We start from the raw sequence: 12,530 nt of genomic DNA, 5'->3' as shown, positions 1-12,530 counted from the left end.
GTATGGAAGTCATAAAACAAGCAAGAAGGCCATCCACCAGGCACTGCTATGCAAGTAAATGGAAGAGGTTTGTTTGCTACTGCCATATTAATCAAATACAACCATTACACACAACTCCAGAACAGGTAGTGGGTTACTTGCTTCACTTACAAAAATCTAACCTAGCTTTCTCTTCCATTAAAATTCACCTTGCAGCAATATCTGCATACCTGCAAACTACCTATTCAACTTCCCTATATAAAATACCAGTCATTAAAGCATTCATGGAGGGCCTTAGGAGAATTATACCACCAAGAACACTACCTGTTCCTTCATGGAACCTAAATGTTGTCCTAACTAGACTTATGGGTCCACCTTTTGAACCCATGCACTCCTGCGACATACAGTTCCTAACCTGGAAGGTGGCATTTCTCATCGCCATTACTTCCCTAAGAAGAGTAAGCGAGATTCAGGCGTTTACTATACAGGAACCTTTTATACAACTACACAAAAATAAAGTCGTCCTAAGGACCAATCCTAAATTTTTGCCAAAGGTTATTTCACCGTTCCATCTCAATCAAACAGTGGAACTTCCAGTGTTCTTTCCACAGCCAGATACCGTAGCTGAAAGGGCACTACATACATTAGATGTCAAAAGAGCATTAATGTATTACATTGACAGAACAAAAAACATCAGAAAAACTAAACAACTCTTTATTGCATTTCAAAAACCTCACGCAGGAAACCCAATTTCAAAACAAGGTATAGCTAGATGGATAGTTAAATGCATCCAAATCTGCTACCTTAAAGCTAAACGACAGCTGCCCATTACACCAAGGGCACACTCAACCAGAAAGAAAGGTGCTACCATGGCCTTTCTAGGAAACATCCCAATGCAAGAAATATGTAAGGCAGCCACATGGTCTACGCCTCACACATTCACCAAGCACTACTGTGTAGACGTGTTATCCGCACAACAAGCCACAGTAGGTCAAGCCGTATTAAGGACATTATTTCAGACTACTTCCACTCCTACAGGCTGATCCACCGCTTTTGGGGAAATAACTGCTTACTAGTCTATGCAGAACATGCGTATCTACAGCGACAGATGCCATCGAACTGAAAATGTCACTTACCCAGTGTACATCTGTTCGTGGCATCAGTCGCAGTAGATTCGCATGTGCCCACCCGCCTCCCCGGGAGCCTGTAGCAGTTTGGAAGTTACCTTCAATTATTTATATATGTATCATCTCAACCTTAAATAGGTGCATACTTAGTCACTCCATTGCATGGGCACTATTACTACAATTCAACTCCTACCTCACCCTCTGCGGGGAAAAACAATCGAGGATAGAGTCGACGCCCATGCGCAATGGAGACAAAAGGAGGAGTCACTCGGTCCCGTGACTCGAAAGACTTCTTCGAAGAAAAACAACTTGTAACACTCCGGCCCAACACCAGATGGCGAGCTATTGCAGAACATGCGAATCTACTGCGACTGATGCCACGAACAGATGTACACTGGGTAAGTGACATTTTCATTCTCATCTGCAACACTTAGAAATGGTGCAAGTCGTACATAAAAAAAGTTAGCATTCAGTTACGCTTATTACTTTCCTATTTTTTGACTAATATTGTCTACAACACATTTCCAAAACCGTGGGTCAGGTCCAACTGGTGGGTCATAAGCCAATTATTGGTTGGTCATTAAATACCTGGTTTATGTGTAAGTAGTATTTAAAATATTTAGCCTGGTTTGTGCACCAGTGCAAAGGTGCTGAACAATGTCCCTAAGTCCAATTTTAAAATGAACCCTTGCAAGTATTCCCAAACAAGATTCAGAATGATCCTTCAAGTATTTGTTGCAGATCTTTTTTCCACTTCATTAAGCCATTTCAGCAGAGAATGTGCTCAATAGGTGTGATCGTACACTACGACACCACTTGTGTATGGCTTTCACACATTAAGAGAGAAATATAGATGTGCCCTAACTGCCAGATCTGCTGATTTTTGGATCTGGCGAGCCAAGTTTGAGTCCCGGCCTTGGCTCAGCCCTCTTTGATTCTGGGCAATCGCTTAATCTCCTGTGCTTATAATAAAACGACTGACATTGTTTAATGTATTCTGGTGCTCATGTAAAGTGCTCCAATGCCCTTTGGCTATGTTAGCACTAGATACATTTGCATAATATTTATGGCGTCCAAAATGCACCACACCTTAGACATAATCTGCTGCAGAAAGGCTTTCTCAAATTTGCTAAAATCGCTGGTCTCAATACCAAGATTTTTCAAAAGCCTTGTGATTTTAGAGAACATATGTCACAGACCAGCACTCAGCTTTGAAAAGTGTTCCATTTCCAGACTAAAGTGCAGTTCACCATCTGCCATTTTTATGGGCAGAGCAGTATCTTCGGCAAACTCCAATACTGAAGGGCAAGATCAAGGTTGTGACGTTTAACTAACAATTGCTGCTATTACATTGAAAAATCACTCCTGCCTCTTGTCCATTAAAGCCAGGTGGGTAGCAAACGTTTGTTGTTCTGAAAATTGGGTCATGGTTGTAAAACGTTTGGGAATGACTGGTCTACATTAAAATGTACAATAGCTGCACAATAATCAGTGACTATAGGGAAGACATCTTTGCCCATTTCTACCTTCCTCCAGCCGCCTTTATATAATGGTAACAGTGGACACATGATTTCCCCATTAACATATTTCTGATACAACTGTTGAAGTGTCTAGATTCCTCTTATCTGTAAAAAATCTTCATTAGGCTCTGTGCTTGCTAACATTAGACAACATATTAGAAGAATCATCAAAATAAAGATAGTAGAAATGGGAACTTAAAAGATCCTGTAGCTTAATTTTTGTAATGCTCATAATGATTAAGAGGCTGGATCACAGAAAAACACAAAATTCCATCCTCTTCCCGGAATTATTCAGAGATTCTACATCTGCACAATAGATCATCGCCTATCATAGAAATGTAAAGTGTGACAACCGTGATAAACCTCAAGATCCATTCACTGTGCCCTCATTTCTTGCCTGCGGGATTCACAGTCCTTGGATGCCCATTATTGCAGTGCTTTTGTCTCCTTTGCTTCCAGCCAATGTTCCGGCCCACCCCGTAGCCTCTGACCATTCTGCGTTGTATTCATGCCTCAAGTATTCCAAGGTTGTATCCTTTTCCTTTAACGTTTAATTTAATGTTATTTGTTTGACGGATTTTTAAAGTACAAACCTAGGACCATTGGACATGGGGATGAAGGAATCGAGTCAAGACGTCACTTGAGGGACTTTGTCCTAGACTTTTAGTCAGTAAAGGAGGACTTCACGTGTGTTGGGTTTTTGTTTACTTATTTTGTTTTGGTGAGTCTTTTGGATTTTTGCCCTACAGCCCAATTCCTAGTAGTAATTTTAGCACCAACAGATACTTTGAATGAAGAGGCAAGGTTTTTCTAATTTTATCATTAACTAAATTGTACTGCATTATATAAATATAAAATATTAAATTGTCTGATGAGGAAGTAAAGTTGATATTCTTCTGCATCCTTGTTGCTAGAAGGTAGATAATGCGATTCTGGATAACTGACATATTGCCATCCTTTTCAATGTGGAATAGTAATGTAGAGAGCTGGACATGAAAAACAGTGTTTGAAATCCAGTGCCTCTTGATGTCAAAGCAGTTGTCAATCCTAATTATGTGGGAGAGGAATCTGCCTTGAACTTCCAGAAACGAATCTGGAGGAAATATGGACAATTTACTGACCTATAGAGATAGGTGGGCATTGCAAGCAGCATAACCTATAAGATGTCTGCTCTTCTTGCACATTATGGTTTTAGAAATCTAAAATAAAAAGCATAGCAAAATATGAAGTATGCCCTAGCGATATATAAAAAAAAAACACATTGTATCAAGGTTTATTTTTTTACAGTAATATAAATAGGCTACACAGGCAAAATTCCAGTCTCAAGATGAGTAGACAGATTTCTCTACACAGGTTGAAAAGCCATGCGTTTGTACACCGCAGCTATACATCCACATGGGCTGTTTCCATTGAATTAACCGTTTTGTAGCCCAAAATGTTCCGACCAAAGGTCCAAATCATGTTATGAATATTTGGACTGCCCTTTGCCGGATATATCCCTTTTTCAAGGTATGCATATCTATCCATCCCTCAAAGTCACTCAGTGAATGGTGGCATGCCGTTGCTGAGGCAGTGATGTGCAATGTCCCCTTTTGCCAATAGACACTACATACCAGTCAGTTTAGGGATGTAATGTGTACTTTCCTAGTCAGACTCTATTCACAGTAGGCCCGTTTTAGAGGATCATTCTACCTGGTATCCCAACAGTTGTGCCTGAGTTAATTAAGCTAAATGCAAGATTTAACATATATCGTAGCAGTTCCATGAAGTGGAATTAATTACATCCTTCACTCTTAAATGTTGCTTCCTTCACTCTTACATGTGGGACAGTTGACGATTGGGACTTCCCCCAACTTTACGAAAAGTGTTGGTGCATAGTAGTATCTTGAAGGAATTTAAACTCAATGAAACTAATATGGACTGAGATTGGGGGCTCTTGGAGAGACATTTAAGCGTCTGCTCACTCTTCTTTGTCAGTAACTTCCTCACCACCTCCTCCCATTGGGTCCTTAGTGCCATGAATGTATCAGATGTGTTAATTATAAGAGTGTGCCATATCCACAATATCCTGCATCCACAAACTGGCTCCATTGTGGACTAACTCAGGATGTTATCATAGTTTAATGTGATACTTCTCTAAGGCATTCGTCAGTTGAAGCGATCTAAAGAAATGGGATAGTTGAAATTCTAATTCTTCTGAAAGTGCTTCAAAAGATTTAAGATGGTCCTGCTCCCAAACATCTCCTTGTTTTAAGATCTCAATAAGACCCTGTTTGCTCTACCACAGTTGTGTTTCACACAGTAGTATGGCTTTCAGATGAATCCAGCTCTGTGGCTGCTACCAGATGCACAATACTAATTTACTTGGTGCTAGGAAGGAAGTTTAAAGAAAGTCTTTTAGTGTGCATCCGTCATGTAAGGTTTATTCTAGATGAATTGCTGGATTGTCCGTAGAAGACTGTCATTTATATTTTGGTAACTGGGTGGTCCAGTAATATAGCGCATGTCAGTCTTGCAAAGATGTCCTCGTATGGTGACTGGATATATTTATCCACAAGATCCTAGACCCCCCTTTTCCCCACACAGAACAGAGTGGGTAGCGGCTCTGACTGAGGTGTAAACTTGATCTGGGCTATTGTATGAGTAGTTCTGAAGGATGCAGAGGAACCTCGGAATCGAGATCCTTTTAAAAAGCGCCTCTTGTCCCAATATAGAGATTGGTAGGGCATATCAAGTCCCAATGTCCCTGTAAATCCAATGGAGTGGGAACTATGTTTAGTTCCCAGCAAGTCTTCAGATATGTAGAAATGTGCATTCATAAGTGTTTAAAACCCTGAGTTTATAACAGCACCTGCTGCTCGCTTAAAGACTCCACATCCCATCCTCTAATCTATACCAAAATGGATTTGTCCCACTTCACAGTCTGGATGGAGCCTTTCCATAGAGCTCTGAAAAAGTCAGCAGCCTTTTGCCTGTCTATCTTTGATATTGGAGATAGAGGAGTTTGTCACCTACATATAAAATAAATACCCAATCATTAAATCCATGGTTTCATGGAAGCCCTATACCAGGGCATCTTTCCTAATCCAGGCTACCAGCGAGTGTCCCATAGAGTTTTAACTAACTTAGTTGCTAAAGTCCTGCAGCAAATACCAACTATTCTGAGTGACCACCCCGTATTTTAACCTTTTGCAGGCCCCTATATTATGACTGGCTTTAGAACTCTGTGCTTTTTACCTCTGCTAATCAGTAGTGAAGAACTGATTAAATGTGGCATGTTCTTGATTGGTATAATTAATTTACCTAGAAGTCCTGAGTAGAAGAGGTACCCAGGACCTGGAAGCTAAATGCCTCTAGTGAACTGCAGCACCTATTGTGTCATCCACTACAATGGTAGGTCAGACATGGCTTCAGGCCTATCATGTGTAGCTTGACTGTAGCAGTGTAAAAACTACAGTTCGACCCATCAAAATAAAGTATTTTAGCAGATGAAATCCTCAATTTTATTTATGAATAAGTCACCGCAATGTAGACCTTTTAGTCCACAAGACAGTTTGCATGGTATTTAGAAATTGGGCAAGTAGAAGTGTAATGTTTCAGTGACTTGCCCCTAAATGATATTTTTCACTATGGAAGGCCGATATGTCTTATTCCTTTGTAGAAAACAGGAGTGCAGATTAAAAATCCAAGTCAACAAATGTTTAATAATAATAGTTAAACTGATTATATTCCAGTCTGAGGTTTCTAGACACTCTTAAGGGATGGTTTATCTAATGGCACGTGTCCTGGCCATAGGGTGACAGAATATATTGTGATAATAGTGCATTATATAGTAATGTAACTGTTTCCTACCACAGCTATGTTTAATTAGAAGCTGTAGTACCTCAGATTTCTGTGGCTCTTTTTGGTCGGGTAAATTGCGTGTCAAGAACTAACCTGGTCCTATATCATAAGTGTCCCTGATATCATCAAGTGTGTTTCATGCCATGTTCAGGCATATCGCCTATGGATTTCAAGCCATCCCTAGCGAATATACTTTTAAATTCACAAAGAATTGTGGCACATGTGGGAGGTTGCCTCTTCAGCTGTACATATTTATTCCATTAATATTTGACCACCTGTACCAGTTTATTCATTTTGGATCTTGCGATTGCTGCTCTAATTAACCAGTCTATGATAGGCAGTCTCTAGCTCCAGTAGGAAATAGTCTCACTCTGGGAGTGCTACTCAGCCTTTCTTTAACCACTGCAACTGAACTCCTCCATAATGTAATTTATAGTTGAGAGAACCCACACTACCCTCATGTAGGGGTATTTGTGTTTTGTGGAATGCCACTCTTTTCTACCAGTTCCCCGGTATTAGGATGGAAAGGGCATCACACAATTCTCCAATTAATGCCTTAGTTATCTTTACTGGTAGTGCTGCAAAGATATGTAGCAATATGGGTAAAACTAGCATCTTGTATATCGCCACCCTCCCCATTAGTGAAAGATGGAGACTGATTGTAGGAAAATGGCTCCTTGTTGCAGTTACCCCCACTTTTTGCCTGATATTGATGCTGACCTGACTGAGAAGTGTGCTGGGACCCTGTTACCCATGCCCCAGCAGCAGTGTTCTTTCACTACAAATGTACCCTTGTTTCCACGATTGGCCTACCCCTGGCACACAGATAAGTCCCTTGTAAAAGGTACCAGTGGTACCAAGGGCCCTGTGACCAGGGAAGGTCTCTAAGGGCTGCAGCATGTGTTGTGCCAGCCTAAGGGACCCCTCTCCTAACACATGCACACTGCCATTGCAGATTGTGTGTGTTGGTGGGGAGAAAAAGGCAAAGTCAACATGGCATCTCCCTCAGGACGCACACAAAATACTGCCTGTGGCATAGGTAAGTCACCCCTCTAGCAGGCCTTAAAGCCTTAAGGCAGGGTGCACTATACCACAGGTGAGGGCATAGCTGCATGAGCAATATGCCCCTACAGTGTCTAAGTCAATTCTTAGACATTGTAAGGAGAGTGTGGCCATATTAAGTATATGGTCTGGGAGTTTGTCAAAACGAACTCCACAGCTCCATAATGGCTACAATGAATACTGAGAAGTTTGATATCAAGCTTCTCAGAGTAATAAACCCACACTGATGCCAGTGCTGGATTTATTTAAAAAATACACACAGAGGGCACCTTAGTTTCTGACTCCCTGGGGTGAGAGCCTTTATGCCCTCTGAGGCCAGAAACAAAGCCTGCACTGGGTGTAGGTGCTTCACACCTCCCCGTGCAGGAACTGTACACCTAGCAGTGAGCCTCAAAGGCTCAGGCTTCATGTTACAATGCCCCAGGGCACTCCAGCTAGTGGAGATGCCTGCCCCCAGGACACAGCCCCCACTGTGGCAGCAAGTCTGGGGAAATAATGAGAAAAACAAGGAGGAGTCACCCCTTCAGCCAGGTGCACCACTAAGGTGACAGAGCTGAAGAGAACCCCTTGTTGGAAAATCCTCCATCTTGTTTTAAAGGATTTGGCCCAATAGGGATAGGGATGTTATCTCCTCCCTAGAGTGAGTGGGCAAAAGGAGGGTGTAGCCACCCTTAGAGACAGTAGCCATGGACTACTGCCCTCTAACCCTACAAACGTCCCTAAATGTTGTATTTTAGGGCTCCCTAAACCAAAAGATTTAGATTTTCTGCTGACCTGAACAAGAAGGACTGCTGACCTGAAAGCCCGCAGAGACAACAGAGACAACAACTGACTTGGCCTACTGGCCTGTCTCCAGGCTCAAAGGACCTGCAACAATGACTCATCCAGCGGGACTAGCGACCTCTGCCGACTCAGAGGACTGCCCTGCAACCCAAAGGACCAAGAAACTTCAGAGGACAGCGTCTCTATCTAAACAACCAAGAAGCAACCAACTTTAAAGAGACTCCAGCCTCACTACGGAAGCGTGAGTCCTCAACACTCTGCACCCGACGCCCCCAGCTTGTGTCCAGATGAACCAGCACTGCGAGAGGACCCCCAGGTGACTCCAACGACATGGACACCCTGAGACGACCTCCCTGCAACCCCACAGCGACGCCTGCTGAGAGAATCCAGCGGCTCCCCCTGACCGTGACTGCCCGGTAACAAAGAACTCAATGCCTAGAAGAAGCACTGCACCCGCAGCCCCCAGGCTTGAGAGAAACCAGCTACCGGTGCAAACGAGACCAGCAGGAGGCCCTCATCGTTGCCCAGTCAGTAGCTGGTCCGAGAAGCCCCCCCTGTGCCCTGCCTGCATCGCCAGAGTGACCCCCGGGTCTCTCCATTGATTTCTATCTAAAACCCGATGCCTACTTTGCACACTGCACCCGGCCGCCCCTGTGCCACTGAGGATATATTTTGTGTGCCTGCTTGTGAGCCCCCCCCCCCGTCCATTGCTCTACAAAACCCCCCTGGTCTGCTCCCCGAGGATGCAGGTACCTACCTGCTAGTAGGCTGGAACTGGAGCACCCCTAGTCTCCATAGGCACCTATGTTATTTGGGCCCTGCTTTGACCTCTGCATCTGACCGACCCTGTGTTGCTGGTGCTGGGTGTTTGGGGTTGACTTGATCCCCCTGCCTATGCCCCGGAGACTGAACGTGTAAGTGATTTACTTACCTGCTAAACTAACTTGTACTTACCTCCCCTCAGGAACTGTTGATTTTTGCAGTGTCCACTTTTAAAATAGCTTATTGCCATTTTTGCCAAAACTGTGTACATTACTGTTTTAATTCAAAGTTCAATAATGACCTATGCCAAGTACCTTACAATTTATATATTTACTTGAATTCTGAATCTTGTGGTTCTAAAATAATTTAAGAAAATAATATTTTTCTATATAAAAACCTATTGGCCTGGAGAGTGTGTGTTCCCATTTATTGCCTGTGTGTGTACGACAAATGCTTAACACTACCATCTTATAAGCCTACTGCTCAACCACACCACCACAAAATAGAGCATTAGTATTATCTAATTTTTCCCCTATCAACCTCTACAGGGAACCCTTCGACTCTGTTGTGCGCACTATCTCTCACTTTGAGATAGTGTATACAGAGCCAGCTTCCTACACAGATCCAGAACATAAAGGATTGCTTTGTTATGGTTATTACCCTTTCCAAATAACCTTCTGTAAGGTGTTCGTCTGTGTAATAAATGTACTTCCACGTACTTGAAAGTATCAAACTTCCCTTCCAATCTAGAGATAAGTACCACCCTACACTCTACCTTTGTCAGATGTCTTAGCTGGAATATGCAAGGCTTACCCTAATTTATTTTCATACCTGAAATATCTCCAAATTTGTCCACCAAATTCATCACCACTATTAAATTTGCTCGTGCCTTCCACTGATAAATGAGAGCATCATCTGCGTACAAGAAGCTAATGTGCTATACGTCGGGCATCCTTCTTCCTCAGTCTCAACTTTTCTGACTTAGAAAGCAAACCAATGGTTCCATGTCCATTACAAAGATGATGTACAATAGCTGGCGTCCTTTATCTCAAATATAAATATTTGCAGGATTAGATTTAGAGATCACCTTGCCTGTTCACACTGTTGCTAGCGACTCCTTGTAGAGCAGCTGTACTCATCTTCTAAATTCATATCCTAGGCCTGTGTTTTTTTTATTTCATTATTTTTTTAAGTAGCATCATTAAGTATGGCAATCTAAGGGTATCCAAGGCCTTCTCTATCTCAATAGATAATCCTGGTTCAATAAAGGCAAAGGTTGATAGGAACATAGTTAAGAGTTGGGCAGAACTCGTGGCACTTTTCTCATTGGCCCTGGCAGTTTCCCTAGCAGTTATGCATTTTCTTACCTCTGTAAACGCGTCAGGACAGCTTACTGAGCCTGCTGCCAGTCGGCTGCCTTTGGGAGCTGCAACTGCTTTTGTTGGCTCTCCCAACTGCTGTGAGGATCACCTCGGACTCCCCTCTAGAGGTCGAGTCCCCTGGGCCTTGCTGGTCCTCTTCAGTCTTGCAGCTCTTCTTTTGCTCCTCTTGCCTTTGCCAAGGCTTGTTGGCAATTCTCCTGCACCACTGACCACCTGCGACCCGACAACCGATGTGGGACACCATCTGCACCACTCCAAGGACTCCTCTTCAGTTCCTGTGCTGCACAGCTGGTCGTCTTCTTCTCCCGTCGACCTGATTCTTCATCCACAGAAGGGTGGGTAGTGACTCCTGTCACGACCGGACATTCCATCACCAACTGGACTCTGTCCCCTTCTCTTGCAGGTTCTCTTCTGCCAGAATCCACTTTTGGTTTCTTCCAGTCTAGTCCGGGTCTTGCAAAATCCTTTTTCCAAGTCCTCCTGTTAGTCCTTGGGGAAACCAGGTACTTACCTCTGCTCTCCTTGTCGCCATGGGTGGCTCAGGTACTCACCTCTTGGGGTCCCTAGTTCTTCCAGCTCCCCTCTATCAACTCCACATCCTTGGGTGTGGGACTGTATCTTGCATTCCACTTTCTTAGTATATGGTTTGGACCTCCCCTAGGGCCCTCACTATTTTGTCTGACTATTGCTTGTTCTTTCTATGCTAATTTATGATTACTATTGTGTATATAATTGGTGTGTACTTACATTCAGTCAGGGGGAACTGCCTATAAGTATTCTAGTGTTGTATTACTATAATAAAGTACCTTTATTAAACAGTGTGGTTCTTTCATGTTTTATAAGTTGCTGTGTAACTATAGTGGTATTGCATAAGCACAAGCTTTGCATGTCTCCTAGATAAGTCTTGACTGCTCATCTACAGGTACCACGAGAGAGTCCTTGCTTCCTAGACGCTGGCTATACTTCACTAATAGGGGATACCCGGACCTGGTATAGGGTGATAACACCATAGGTGTCCACCACACACCAGGACAGCTTCCTACAAATGGTAGATTGAATGATTGTCATACTTTTGTTAAGTAAGTAATTTTGCCCTAGTTTGCCTGGTTTTCGGGGCTACACACCTTGGTAATGATGAAAGGTATGATGTATTTCTTCTCTCTCATATTTCTAGGATCAAGAAATTCTAGCTTGGGATCTGCGACAACCAGGTCAAGTGCTCTTTTCCATGATGCGGAGTGTGACCACCAACCAGAGAATGTACTTCGACTTGGAAATGTGAGTTGCTGGCGTTCTGTTATGTCATTTATCCGAAACCTGAACACTGCCAAAAGATTTCTCTCTTGGTGCAATTATGTGCCCTAATTATTGTATTCTTTGTCTCTGGAATGGATTGGAGAAGGTGAAGAGGAAATATTGGGTTGTTCTTATGCGGAAAACAACCCAGATATAGGCTGTTCCAGAGTTTGGGAACCTGAAATGGAAAAGGCCTGACCAAGTAGTCCACAATCCGAAAGTGGTTGAACAGGAACAATTGATTAAGGCAGAATTGGAGGTATCTTCTGAGGTTGTCCTTGACACTTAAGACACTGACCGTGGCCTTCACTTGGAGACGGTTGGAAGTTTGACAGCCATGAAGGAATGATGTCTCTTTTCTTAGCTGCCTGGTGAGACTACTGGCATCATTCTGCATAAGCTCTAGATGGACTTTAGGTTTCCTTACACTGTATGTCCAGGCAGTCTGACGTTGAAAGGCTGGGTTGAGTGTAACTATTTTCCGTACAAGCTTTTCATTTTCAGTTACTGCCATGTAAATTGTATACAACTGATCAGAAACCTGAGGTTTTAAAGGTCCACCTTTACTGTGTAAACATGTGGCACAAAGAGGAACATCTGTGGTATAGTCTGCAATTTGCTTTCAAGATACTTCCCACATTTATATATTACAGAAAAAAATGTTTTAGTAAATTTGGCAGTATTAGTGATACCCTCTGTTTTTTCAAAATGGTCATTAGTACTTCAGCCACTCTCTGTGGATGCCCTTTGTTATGTTGGTCACCTCTTCTGCAGAG

At 42.9% G+C, this 12,530-nt stretch overlaps 1 protein-coding gene across 7 annotated transcripts in view; it reads left to right on the top strand.

Moving 5' to 3' along the window:
• Window positions 1-12,530, top strand: part of WRAP53 (WD repeat containing antisense to TP53) — a 146,626-nt gene that overhangs the window by 42,675 nt on the left and 91,421 nt on the right. For all 7 annotated transcript variants that reach the window (XM_069218702.1, XM_069218700.1, XM_069218703.1 and 4 more), the window contains one exon: window positions 11,633-11,736. In XM_069218702.1, the coding sequence (XP_069074803.1) occupies window positions 11,633-11,736 (104 nt within the window). The remainder of the gene's footprint in view (window positions 1-11,632; window positions 11,737-12,530) is intronic.

Source organism: Pleurodeles waltl, chromosome 12 (genome assembly GCF_031143425.1).
Source record: "Pleurodeles waltl isolate 20211129_DDA chromosome 12, aPleWal1.hap1.20221129, whole genome shotgun sequence".
NCBI classification, from domain to species: domain Eukaryota; kingdom Metazoa; phylum Chordata; class Amphibia; order Caudata; family Salamandridae; genus Pleurodeles; species Pleurodeles waltl.
The sequence above is the reverse complement of the archived record's forward strand: the minus strand, read 5'-3'. Positions and strand labels throughout refer to the sequence as shown.